This window comes from Marmota flaviventris, chromosome 2, assembly GCF_047511675.1.
Source record: "Marmota flaviventris isolate mMarFla1 chromosome 2, mMarFla1.hap1, whole genome shotgun sequence".
Classification (NCBI taxonomy): Eukaryota; Metazoa; Chordata; class Mammalia; order Rodentia; family Sciuridae; genus Marmota; species Marmota flaviventris.
This window is the reverse complement of record NC_092499.1, coordinates 15500111-15514267: the sequence shown is the minus strand read 5'-3', so window position 1 is coordinate 15514267 and position 14157 is coordinate 15500111. Positions and strand designations below refer to the sequence as shown.

The 14157-nt window shown below is 45.1% G+C and overlaps 1 protein-coding gene and 1 non-coding gene across 7 annotated transcripts in view; one reads left to right on the top strand and one right to left on the bottom strand.

Annotated features, from left to right (window-relative positions):
* Window positions 1-14157, bottom strand: part of Foxn3 (forkhead box N3) — a 392487-nt gene that overhangs the window by 204261 nt on the left and 174069 nt on the right. For all 6 annotated transcript variants that reach the window (XM_027931570.2, XM_071607611.1, XM_071607612.1 and 3 more), the window contains one exon: window positions 12013-12569. In XM_027931570.2, coding sequence (XP_027787371.1) covers window positions 12013-12555 — 543 coding nt within the window. In that variant the 5' untranslated portion in view covers window positions 12556-12569. The remainder of the gene's footprint in view (window positions 1-12012; window positions 12570-14157) is intronic.
* Window positions 5863-5940, top strand: Trnaa-ugc (transfer RNA alanine (anticodon UGC)). The gene has a single exon. It is a non-coding gene; the product is annotated as a tRNA-Ala (tRNA).

Genomic DNA, 14157 nt, shown 5'->3' with positions numbered 1-14157 from the left:
CAAATGGAAGAAGCCAGGTACAGGGAGGAGACCGGAACAGATCTCCAGAGAAGGGCAGGGTCGCACATCCACATGGCCACAGAGGGACAGGGGAGCAGTTCCAATCACCAGAGACCTGGGATGTGCTTTCTGGCTCTTCGTTGCTGGTCTGCTGGACTATGGTGTCCCTAGGACAAGTGCTAGGGACAACCAACAAGGCTGGCTTTCTTTTCCTTGCAACCAACCAAATATGCCCCGAGTCTAGCATTCTCCCTTAAGGTAAGATCGAAACACTCCACCAGGAGACCCCTCTCAGACTCTATTTCAACTGACAGCAACTACTTTTGTCTGATTTATTACTGCTGTAAGCCCTTCCTCTGGAAGGGGGAGGGGCGGCAATCCCTTTTAAAGCTGGACTGATTCTACGTGGCAGGGCCAGTGTGATTCTTCTAAAAAACGCATCTAGTTTGGTCAGCTTATCCATTCCCTGAAAGCCAGAGAGCTACCACATCAGTAACTCTGTTGCTAAGGCAACTGCTTACTTTCCATATCAACTGCAAACGTGTTGCTATGGAGACACATATACAAGAAAAATTCCTCTCTCCAGCCAGGGACCAGATGGCAGGGAAATGGCAGAAGTCATGGGGTAGGGGCTCTGCTAAGTGGGATGTTCGCTGGAGTGCTTCTCTCTCACCCCATCAGAGATGCAACTGCCCTGAACACGTTCTGAAGTTGCATCCTCATTACGAAAAGCGAAGAAGTAAAACACAGGTTTGACTTCACCTTGTTTCTGAAGGAGAGTCAATCCTGAAATCCTCTTTAGTTTCCAGACCTATGTGCTAATGTGTCCCAGATTTATACCTCTGCCCCAACTTCTCTATTAAGCTTAAAACTCATATATCAAACTTTCTACCTGAAGGCTTCACTTAGATGTTGGTTTTTTTTAAAAAAAAAAAAAAAAAACTCAAATTTAACAAGGTAGGAAGAGAATTCTTGCTGTAATTCCTACCCCACCTCCCAACCCAAATTTGTCCATACATCTTCATCTGCAACCTAATTCTGGATCAAGCCAGCATATGTGATTTCTTACCTGCACCAGTGGAATGAGCCTAAAAAAGGCTACTCCTTCAACACATCTCAGCTGGGCGTGGTGGTGCACATCTGTGATCCCAACTACATGGGAGGTTGAGGCAGAAGGACTGCAAGTTCACGGCCAGCCTCAGCAATTTAACGAGGCCCTAAGCAACTCAGCAAGACCCTGTCTCGAAATAAAAAGGGCTAGGGATATAGATCAGTGGTAAGGCATCCCTGGGTTCAATCTCCAGTGCCAAGAATAAAAGGGAAAAAAAAAAACACATTAAAATGACTGAGTCATGGCGCATGAAGCATGTGTGAGGCACTGGGTTCAATCTCCAGCACTGCGAATAATAATTCCAAGGGCTGAGTCTATATTTTTACTTTGCAAACTATTCTACCAGGCCTCAGAAGCACAGCGGTAAATGCCAGCTCTTACTTTATAGGATCGCATCTATGGAAGACTCCAAGAACTTGGTGTGCAGCAAAGCATCCCAGAAGGACTCAGGTGACTCCCTGCCCCAGCTCTGTGACAGGTTGCTGAGGCTCTGACTCCCAGATTTCTTTCCCTCCACTAGAGCTCTGATGGGAGTCAGCATCCACAGGACTTGGCTTTTCCTTCCAAACACAAAGTACATGCAAATGTTCTGCTAGCTGGGTGTTTTCTGTCTAATGGCATTAGCTAAGTCACTTATCAGTCTGGTCCCCAGAGGAGGACAGTCACGGCCTTCCAGAAGGCACTTCACAGAGCTCCAGTAAATGGAAGAAAACACTAAACCCGATCTCTTGGGACCCAGAGGACATCCCACACCCCCGTGAGAGCAAAGGAAGGGAAGGAAGGGGACCCAGAGAGCCATTCCCCAGAGAAGCAGTACCATCCTCTGCTGGTATCCACTGCCTCCTTCTGAGTTCACAGTGAAGGTACTCAAGCAAGCACGCACACACTCAAAATCAAAGACCTCATTCTGTTCTTAGAACTGTCTGTAATCTTACATAGCAAACCATCAAGTTATTATTAAAAGAATAACTTTAGACACTACTCTCTCTTCAACCACATATTGCTTGCTTTTCTTCTTATCACACTTGGCACAGGCTACATCTTCACCTCTGTCAAGCTAATGCTTTTGAAGATATTAAATGCAATTTAACCAGAATATCTTGAAGCAAAATGCTGGTTAACTGGGATGTTTAGAAAATGGGTCAGCATCTCAGCTTTACTTAAGTTACTAGGGCAATTTACAGTTTTCCACTTGGCATCCTCACTCTTAACAAGTTCTCCATCCTTATTTACCTAACTTTTCAAACACCATCTCTTCCTGCCTTGTCTCTGACACTATTCCACCACATTACTGGGCCCACCAACCCTGGACTTGTAAGCATCTAGACTTTTGCTGGGAGCCATTAGCCAAGTAGGTATGACAGTTTCCTTGCCAGCGTACCCCATGTTGCAGTGACATTGAATGTAGGTGACCTTGCTCAAGGACCAAGGCGGATTAGGGTGTTCCTGGTTTAAGATAATCGTGTTTAGGGCGTTCCCAGTTTAGGTTCCAGGTTTAAGGTTTAAGATTATTCCTGCTGGGAATAGGGCGTATCCTGCTGCCTGAGTTCCCCTTGAGTTCTCACAGGATTCAGACAGTATATTTTGGAGATAGAAGCCCAGTGGAGGTGGATTTGGGCAGAGAACGTGGAATTGGGCAGAGAACGTGGATTTCCCCAGAACGTGATTGTAGACGGCTGGTGTGAGTTCGGGAATAAAGAGTTGCTGTTTGAATCTACAAGCTGTGTGGTGGCTCGTGATTGTGTGCCCAGCCAGACTGCGGCAGACCTTTGTGGCAGAATATCCCATGCTTAGCCAGGTGTGATGGCACACGTGACTCAGGAGGCTAAAGCAGCAAGATCACAAGTTCAAGGCCAGCCTGGGCAATTTAACAAGACCTGTCTCAAAATAAAAAGGGCTGGGAATGTAGCTCAGTGATTCCATATCCCTGAGTTCAATCCCCAGGACTAAAGAAAAAAATGTTTACTTAATAACAAAACCAACTTGTAATTGGGGGTTGCAATGAATCCAGAGATGACTACATTTCCCAGCCTTCCTCATTGCTAAAAGAAATCATATGATCAGGTTCTAGCCAATGAAATAAAAGCAGAGTGTTGGGTTTCTGGGAGAGCCTCTTAACACTGCTATATGGGAGGACCCCCACCTTGGTCTTTTCCTGCCTACCCCTTTCTGCTTTCTAAAATGAGAACATGCTAGTAGATGCCCTCTTGGGCCAAGAAAAGACTTTAGAATGGAAACCAGCAATGCACCAAAAATGGTAGAGCAGAAAGACGACAGACGGGATTCTGCTCAGTTCCTCACTTCTAACTTGTTTAAAAAGCAATCCTTTGGACTTTCTAAGACAAAACAGTCAAGGCTCATCCTAACTAATCCATTCTTGGAAGTCTCATTCCCACACCAAAACAATGCTCTGTGCACAATTTACTCCAACATTTCTACTTCTATCAGAAATACTCAAAACTTGCACATTAAGGTGTCCACTGTCCTACATAAAGTCCAATACCAAGTCGGGGAAAAACCAAAAATTCTTGCCCACCATGTTTTATCTCAGCTTCAAATGCCTCTCCCTGGAGAGGGAAAGCCCCCCTGCTCATATCAGATGATACTGGTTACTCACTGCTTAGGCACACATCTGGTACTTACAGTTATTTACCATTTATTCTTTTTTATTTTTGGTCCTGGGGATTGAGCCCAGGGATGCTTGACCATTGAGCCACATCCCCAGCCCTTTTTTGTATTTATTTAGAGACAGGGTCTCTCTGAGTTGCTGAGGCTGGCTTTGAACTCGTGATCCTCCTGTCTCAACTCCCACCCCCCACCTCAGCAGCTGGGATTATGTGTGGCCTACATCTATTATTTTTTTATTTTCTATTATGTTTTCTGTTTCTTTGGAATGAGAGCTACTAAAGAACAGAATTTCACTTTTTACTTTAACTTCAACATCCCCAAATAATTCCACTGAAAAATCAAATACACAGAGGACCCCTGAAGTCCCCAAAATGGCATCTACCAAGGGCCTATTAACATGAAGGCACTGCAAAGAACAACTTGAATAAAGGCCGCAGTGTAAAAACGCAGTCCAGGGTAAAGTATCAAATAGGGCCAAGGGCTCCATCCTTACAGGGCTAATTAGAAGTATTCACTGAGAGAAGCAGCGAATAAGTTAAAAGTGACAAAACCAAAACCTGTTAAAAAAAGACCTGCCTAGCAAACCAGGTGGCATCAACATAAACACTCCATTAGCCTTTAAAATATCCATATTCATCTTCTGTTTCAAACGGGTGGTAGACTTCTCCATGAAATGTGAAACTTTCACCTTCTTGCCAAGGCTTAAGAGCATTAAGATGACCTAGGGCTCAGAAAGGGAGTGGATTAAGGGCTAGGGTGTGGCTCAGGGGTACAGAGCCTGTATAGGATATGCAGGGCCTGGGTTCCTTCCCCAGCACTTCAAGGAAAAAGAAAAAGAGTATGGATTAATTCAAATGCTCATGATTTGTGAATAAAGCAAAACCTATGACTTCCTGTTTGAAAAATAGGAGGTCAGTGTGCCAGCTTCCTATATTATTTACGGCAGAGATTACCCCGCAGTTAAAGTGGTTTCAAAGGGAAATCCCAGTGCCTCTTCAGCTCAACAGGGAAGGTTGGGAAAACAATCTGTTGGTTGGATCTGCAGGCAGCCACTGATGAAGAGGCGTCTGGTAGACCTACTTAGATGCCACAAATCTCTGCCAAAGAGAACACACCAGTCCTCAATAGCTGAGGGGGACAGACACATGCACTAATGGGGCATTGGGTTCCAGACGCCTTGAATAGACCTTTATCAGGTTCACCAACATCTTTCCTAGGAAGTCACTGCAGAAAAGTAATGAGAGATGGGAAACATAATAAAAGGGGAACAGAGCACTGACATAAGGGGTTTTGCTGGAGACATTCTGCGAGCTAGGAGGAGACTGGGTACAACTCGCTGGGTGGGGGGGCTTTACAGGCAGCAGGCACAATGCTATTTTGTATCCTTTTAGCACTTATTATATTAGGGGCTTCATAAAGCTTGTTGAATGAATAAATGTGCAGAAAAGCAATAAACAGTAGGAAAGAGCAGGACAACAGAAATGTGTCCCCCACCAAGAAATCCGATACCTGGAGGGATCAGGAAGGATCGGGGTCTAGGAGGAGCCAATAGGCAGGACTGTCCAGGAAACAGACAAGGGAGGCGCAATGGCTTCTTGGGATCACAGAGGAAGTGGCCATGAAGTGGCCACCTATTCCAAGGTGGGTGACATAGGGGCTCTATTTATTTCAGGCCCTGCAGAGATGCTGTTAAAGACTCAACCTTCTGAGGTGCCACAGTGGACACAGATTACAGAAAGCAGCCCATCCACTGAGCACAGGGTACTACAGGTGAACAAGAGGCACCTATCTTCTGGCACTGCAGCCTCTGACACTGTGCAAGGAACTGGGCTGTCACTGACCCCAGGACCACAGAAGCATCTTCTACACCTCATCACATCTTTGCATAATCTCGATTCTTAAGAATTCACTCATCAGGGACAGAGTGTGCTGTCTTTCAAAGAGAACTGTTTATCAAAAAATAATAATAAGTTTCTTCTTTCTAAAAATGACTGCCAATTTAGACAAGTATGTTGACCAGTGTCACAGGAAACACACTCTGGATTCCAAGAGGCAATCAGAGGCCAACATGCATATGTGGGTACAGACACCAGGTGCTACTTCATTTTCAAACCTGCCTTTGAGGGCAGGAGATGTAGCTCAGTTGGTAGAGTGCTTGCCTTGCATGCACAAGGACCTGGGTTCAATTCCCAGCACGACCAAAAAAAAAAAAAAAACACCTGCCTTTGAATGCTGGGTGTGACAGAGCATGCACATAATCCCAGCAACTCCAGAGGCTAAGTAAAACAGGAAGATTCCAAGTTCAAAGCCAAGCTGTGCAATTTAGAGGATTTGTCTCAGACTATAAAACAACAAGGGTTCAATGAACACTCAGTACTGGTGGGAAAAAAGAAGTTCATCCACCAGGAAGAAGAGATGGTAACTGCTGCAGGGATCCTGCAAGTCACAGGTCCTATTAAGAAAGTAGCCAGGATGCAGTGGTGCATGCCTGTAATCCCAGGGGCTGGGACAGAGTCTGAAAACCAGGAGCCCAGAAGGCAACCACGTGCTCTGTTAAGGCAAGACCTTTGCACTTATTGACAAAGACAGAATGTGGCCCCATCTTAATAGTGTAAGACTATTCTCTGCACTTATTATATCTCCTCTATTTATTCTCTATATTTCTTGTCTATCCTGCACCTCCAGAGTTAATTTAGCACCTACTTGAGTTATTTTACTCCCCTATAGCCCAGATTCATTGCACACGAGGAGAAGTATATAGAGATCACCTACAATGACCACTAAACAGAGAAGGTATACTCCAGCACTAAGGTTAAGATCATGTCCTATGCAACTGGAAGGAATTAGGAGGAACTCCTATTCTGCCACTTACCAGCTGGGTGACCTCCAGAAAGTCACTGAACCACTCAGGGCATAACCCCTCATCTACTCTAGGAAGGAAACCAACAGGACCTATTCACAGGCCATAATGAGGAAACAACGGGATGCTGCATGTGGAAAGCACAAAGCAAATGTTCCATGTGGGCCCACCACTGTCCAGAAAACCAGTGGTCAGTCACAGGCCCTATTAAGAAAGTAACTAGGGTACAGTGGTGCACGCCTGTAATCCCAGCAACTAAGGAGGCTGAAGCTGCCAACCTGGGCGACTTAGCAAGACCCTGTCTCAAAATTTTAAAAGGGCTGCCATGTAGCTCAGCTCAGAGGTAGAATGCTTTTGCCTAATGGGTATGAGTCCTGGGTTCAAACCCAAGTACCCGCCCCCAAAAATGTAAAAATCTAAACTAAGCAAACAAAATCTTGGAATCCTCTCCCTACCAAAAAAAAAAAATGCAATATGCAGTGCCACGTGGCATTGTTGACAATGATTCCAGTGGTCAGTCACTACAGCCTCTGACACCTAGACACCCAGGTTAAATCCCTGAGCAACTATCAACTCCTCTACTTCTACAGATGAGGAAACTGAGGCCCCAAGACAGCCAGATACCTCCAGCACCAAAACTAGAACCCAGAATTCCAGTTCAGCCCTCTTTCAGTCAAGTCGCCTATGTTTATAAGCTAAAAATGTATTCAAAAGGCGTACTGGTGCACATCTGTAATCCTAGCAGCTCGGGAGGCTGAGGCAGGAGAATTGCAAGTTCAAAGCCAGCCCGAGCAACTGTGAAGCGGTGAGACCCTGTCTCTAAATAAAATACAAAATAGGGCTGGGGACGTGGCTCAGTGGTCAAGTGCCCCTGAATTCAATCCCCGGTACAAAAAAAAACAAAAACCATATTTAAAGCACTTGTCCCTACGTATGATAAACATACTTTTGTGCGGTGTTTCCTTTACAAAACTTCTGATGACAATAATGTTTTTTGTTAATGCAGCAAGAGGGGAAGAAAAAAAAAACACACAGAAACAGAAACACACAAACCTGAGCCATTATAATTCAGTGTATAAAAAATAACTGTATTTTATTTCTCATTTATAAGTAGCCTAAGAGGTTGGTACCTTCCAGTCCTAACTAAGGCCTATATTTAGAAAGCAGAAAACATAATCCCACACTTTAAAATGGCCTTGATTGATTTCAGCGAAGCATATCAACAGGTGACACCATAAGAGGAGAGGCAGACGTGGAACTTTACAAGTCAAAAGCGGCTGACCTCACATGAACCCAGGGCTTGACCTCGGCATCCCCCGAGCAGGGCAACCAGGCTTCAGGACAGACATGACACCATCTGTACATGACGTTCTCGGGGACGAGGGACCCAGAAGTCAGAATGTGATCCAGACTTTAGGGAGGGGTGGAGAAGCCAGTTAAATGATATCAAGAGGCCAAGCGATGGATGTCTTTCACAAGGGCACAGAAAGGGGTGCAGGGGACAGCGGTGCTGGCCACTAAAAACCTTAAGGAAACATCGCAACCAAGTGCAACTCATAAATCGAGTCTGGACCCCAATTTAACAAACATTTTGTAAACAATCAGGGATATCTGAAGATGGGCCTAGTATTAGGTGACATCAGAGAACTGGTAATTCTGCTCTGGGGACACAGGCAATGTGACTGTCTAAGAAATTATCAATTATTCATACACACACTAAAATGTTGGAAAAAAAATGACATGAGATCTAGAATTTGCTTCAAAATATTTCAGCAGCAGCAGCAACAAAGAATGAGTGAAGCAAGGCGGGTCCTCATTAACTGTTGAATCTGGATGTGGGTCACCGGGGTGATGGGTGCAGAGTCCCTGTATTCCCTACTTCTGTGTATGTTTGGAAATGTCCATGATTAAAAAGGTAAAAATAAAACTCTTATCTTTTGAAGTCTTTTAAGAGATTAAAAAATGAAAGCAAAACTGTCCTTTTTCTTTGATTTATTCATGAGAAAATGTCTTGGTGAAACCTGAGCCCTGAAGAGAACCCAGAAGGACCCTGGTTCAGGGATTCTCAAACCTGGCTACACATCAGAAACGCCCACGAAACTTATCTCTACTACCAATTTTCCACAGCCTACCTCCAACTCAAACTCTCCATTTATCTCTGAGCAATGATCATTGTTTTTAAACACCACCAGAGATTCTGATGCAATCTAGTACCTTCCTACTCTAACAGCCCAGCCAAACAGTTGTTCAGCAGGGTACGCGTTCCAAGCCCTCAGGGACAAGATCACATAGGATTCCTCATTCTCACTGCTAGGCCAAGCTTAACCAAGTTCTCCACTTTAAGAAAAAAAGTGAACCAGGTGTGGTGCCACACACCTGTAATCCCAGCAGCTTGGGAGGCAGAGGCGGGAGGATCGAAAGTTCAAAGCCAGCCTCAGCAACAGTGAAGCACTAAGCAACTCAGTGAGACCCTGTCTGTAAATAAAATACAAAATAGGGCTGGGGAGGTGGCTCAGTAGTTCAGTTGAGTGCATCTAACTTCAATCACCAGAACAAAAAAAAAAAAAAGTGAATGGCCAACTTGGTACAACTAACTTGCAAGGCACTAATGTTCATCTTCATTTAATGTATTTCTCACCAACATCTGAATGTATTTGTGTTGAGGTAGAAATTTACAGGAGGAGGGAGCCACCACCAAGCAAAAATTCCCCGGGGGAAAAAAAAAAAAAAAAGTGTTCCTGTACAGCCCAATGGGCTCTCCCTGGGCAAACAATCAGGGGGAATGCCTTTCCTTTTATTCAGCTAGCCCAGGGAAAAACCACAAGTGAACGGCCCAGGGCCAATGCCCTGGAAGTACCTGGCTACACCATAGCATACCTGGGTTACCTAAGCAAACCTGGCAGTTGTGCCTCTCATCAGCCACCAGCTGGCCCCAGGGTAACCCAAGAAAAGAGGAGAGAGGAAAAACACAACTCTAGCCTTGTTCTCACAGCATCACTAAGGCTGGGAACAAACTCCCAACCACAAAACTGACTGGCACTGATCAGAAACATGTCGATGCAGGTCAGCATGGGTAGGAAGCCAGCACTCAACATTTCACAAGATTAACAATCTCAAATCCTTAAAACCACGCCTTTTCAACAAACCCTTTCTGCATTTATCCAGATTGACACCCATCACCCCCGGAAAACAAGACTCCCAGAATCCAGTGCTGGGCGGGGTGGGTGGAGGTGGGGGTAGATGGGAGTTCCTCCAGGTGAGCTGTAACACACACCACCCAACACCAGCTTGCGGTTCCCAGGGCTCCACGATGAATAATCCTCACAGTCTGGCAGCTCACTTTGGAGTTGGTGTTTAACATTTCAGACTGTGCATTTGCTGAGTTACTTTTATGTGTACCCGCATTATGGCAAAATGCTGTAACTTGCAGAATCGTGTACACCAAGCTAAAAGCCCTGTCCACGGCTTTATCAGTGACAGAGGCTGAGGTCCTGATGGGCACTTCCTTCTCTACAGTCTAGGTCTGGAATTGCTTGCTCAGACCTGCCCCTTTTTTTGCCATAAGGACCCACCAATAAGAAGCCTTTAGTTTCACAGGCTGGGTCTTTACAGGAAAGAGATAAGTCTCCTAAGTTTCTAGAATAACTTCAAGCACTCAACAGAGCGGAGTCCAGAGGCCAGTCTCCAAATGGCCAACCTGAAAAATGGAGGGAAGGCTTGTAATCCCAGCCACTCAGGAGGCTGAGGCAGGAGGATTGCAAGCCCAAGGCCAGTCTGGGCAACTTAGCAAGACTCTATCTCAAAAAATAACAAGTACTGGGGCTGGGGATGTAGCTCAAGCGGTAGCGCGCTCACCTGGCATGCGTGCGGCCCGGGTTCAATCCTCAGCACCACATACAAACAAAGATGTTGTGTCCGCTGAAAACTAAAAAATAAATATTGAAATTCTCTCTCTCTCTCTCTCTAAAAAAAAAAAATAAATAAAATAACAAGTACTGAGGAAGCAGCTCAGTGGTACAGTGTACCTGGGTTCAATCCCCAGTTCAAAGAAGAAAAAAAAGGAAAGGGGGGGAGGAAGTAGATAATGGAGGACAAGAGAGGGCTTCCCGGACCCGGGACTTCTCTTTCATTTAAACTGGCACAGAGGTTGTTACAGCTACATAAAAATAAGGACCTGAGGAAGGAGAGCCCCAAAGACGAACGTTCACATCTGTACACTCCATCCCATCAGAGTCAGACTCCGTGGCGACCACATCCTTCCTCTCCCCCTGACACCACCACTCCACCCTGCGTCCCCATCCCCACCTCACACACACTCTGGGGGAGCAGACACACGCGCCCAGCCTGAGCCAGCAGAACCCTGGCTGTCCCACCTCCTTATGCATATTCTCCTTCCACGTCAAGGACAAGCGGAATATTCTCAGGCTCCAGATTCTACTTGAAACAAAAACATGTGTCTGGAGAGAAAGACATGGAAGACCCCAACCCCGCACAGCCGCAGGCCCCACCCTTGAACAAGTATGAACAGCAGGGCACCAGGGCTGGAAAGCACAGTGACATGAAACTGCGGACGGAACGGAACTTTTTCTGGCAATTTATTTTAACTGCGGCAACACGGCTTTCCAGAACACCAGGTTGGATCAGGTTTTGTTTCTCCACTGGGTGGATCCTATCTCTGGCGCCCCCTATTATATTCTTACCAGAAAAGTAATGCAGCTTATTAAAATCGTCTTCTTTTAGCCAACCACAAAGCACAAGCTAAGAACTTAAAGTCAAAATTCAACTGTTTTAAAAGTCCTTCTGTAATGGGACCCTTACCCTGAGCCAATTTTGCACATGGAGTTTCAAAGTTGCCAAACTCTAAATTTCATAAACGTCCTCTGGCAACTCATGTCCCTGATTTGTCTAGGAGTATAAAAGTACCTTCAAGTATCCTCCCAAGGTCTCTTGATGTCCATTTATTCCAGAATCCTGGGGAGGTGATCTTTTTTAATATTCAGAAAAAAAATAATTTTTCTCTAGATGTTGGTGGCAATAGGAGGCCAATGTCCTCACAGTTAGAAACCTCATGGTCAGTGGGTGCACTTGGAATACAGATCTTTGTTTGAACTCTAGTGACCCATCCACATGAAGGGGCGATACTGAGAACCACTTGGTTCTGTGAACCACGGCTGGCTATGAGAAAGGCCATCAGTGGGAACTTCTTGACAGCATGAAGACGAAAAAGAGCACATAACTCATAAGGTTAAGGAAACAGAAGTCTTCACAACTACCTAAATGAGCCAAAGTAAACAACAAACAAACAAACAAAAACAGGCATTTATAAACCCCTACACTTCAATGTGGTAGATACGAGCTGCTTTTTGGTGGAGAAAAATATGTCATAAACTGGTTCCGGACAGATGAGGCTTACCTGACTCCTCTCTTTGTCCACTTTCTTAAAACACTTATTCAATGACAAATTATGTCTCACTGAGTTTTTCCACCCAGTAGGTGCATTCGCAAAATACGGAAAATGTTCCAAGATCCAGTTGTAGATATCCTTCACTGGCAGGCGCTTGGTTGGAGAGTCCTCGATGGCCATAAATATGAGGCAGCTAAAGGAGTAGGGGGGCTTGCAGTTGGGGTTCTGCCTGGCATCATAGGGCATGTCAGAGTGGGCTGGGGATGGAGGGGTGTCGTCGTCCAGGTCCTGGACAGGGCTGACACTCCTGAGGACCGACTCCCCAAAGCTCTTCAGCAAGTTCTTGCTCTCATGCAGCCAGTTCAGGTTGGTCAGCTCTTCATCTTCCATGGTGCCCTCTTCTAGTCTGATGTCAGGCAGAGAAAAGTCGAGGTCATCGTCTTCCTGAAGGGCCTTGGAGAAACCACTGCCCCGGTAACACTGACTCAGTCCACTGGACACACTAATTCCTGAGCTTTCTGGCTTCTTACTGGCAGGCATGACTGGACCCATTTACGTGAAGGCTCCTGGGAGAGAGAGCGCGAAGACAGAGGCGTTGGTCAAACTCAAAACACAAAGGCAGAGGAGGCCCTAATTCTCCCACTCCCTCAGCCCACCCCAGCCTCCTCTCTGGGTCCGGCTCCATAGGGACACCACCTCATGACTCCCACACTGAGCCACACAAACCCACAAACCCACCACACAGAAATACGCTAGTAAGAAACATCAGTCCACCGGTTTCAACAGCAGGGTGACCTAATACCCCTTAACCTAACTGAAAACATTTACATCATCTTTAAGGTGCAAATAAATCACAAAAAGGATAAGAAATTCACCATCTCCCTTAGACCTTCAAAGGCTCTCACCATGTCCTGGGGGAAATCAATTATTACTTGGTATCCTGCTTTCTCCATAATACTCAAAAATATAATATGTAAAATTCTTTGGAGCTTCATGATTAACTACAAAATAAGTACAAAGGAAAAGGCTTTGTGCAATCAGTCTGTTTATTTTTCTAAAAAAAAGGAAAACACTTATAGCATTTATTTTATTTGTATTCATTTTATTATGTTTTTGAGATGGGATCTCACCAGTATGCCCAGGCTAGCCAGAGCATAGCTGGGATAACAGGTGTGCGGCCACTGCTCCCAGCTAAAATGAAAAAAAAAATAAATAAATATAAATTTAAGGGCAATTATTCAAGATTAAGTTCAGCCATTTCTATATAAAGATCATTACAAGGGCCTTGGAATTAAAACTGTGGCCCCAGGGACCATTGATTTGGTTCTTTTAACCAATTCCTCCCCCCAAAAGTCATGATCAAAAATTGCAAACTTTTCAAAGCCAGCCTCAGCAACTTTGCAAGGCCCTAAGCAACTTAATGAGACCCTGACTCAAAATAAAACATAAAAAGGGCTAGGGGTGGGGGCTGGGGTGGGGGCTCAGTGGTATAGCGCTTGCCTAGCATGTATGAGGCACTGGGTTCAATTCTTAGCACCCCATATAAAAAGATAAAATAAAGCTCCATTGACAACTAAAAAATATGGGGGCGGGGGGGGGGGGGGGCAGGTTAGAGGTATGGCTCAGTGGTTAAGCACCCCTGGGCTTAATCCCTGTTAGAAGGGGGGGGAAAAAAACAAAAACTGCAAACTTAATAACATTTGGCAAGTTGGAAGAGGATGGCAAGGATTTTGTGGATTTGAACTTGAGTATGAAGCACATTAAATTTTATTAGGACACCACACCCAGAATGCTAAAGAAAATGATTTCAGACAAATAAGTGGGAATGAAAGATAAGCCATTAACTAAAATTGGAACTGGTTGGGGGGAAAAAGTCAGGAAAGGGAGCAACTGGCAGCTTCAAGGCAGGAAGATAAATTCAACAAAAATTGTTACAGTATTCTATTCCCTCCCCTCACCGGAGCCCTCCCCATTTTAATCAGTGACCCAGAACAGGGAGTAAAATAATATCTGATGAGAAAAACAAATAAAGAGGTGGCAAATCACAAACAGAACAACCTCTACAGATAAAAAGTACATTCAACCCTCCAGCACTCCACCTAAGCTAGAACAGCAAATGTAACAAAAAGTCTTCCAGCCTCCCTTTGTACTGCG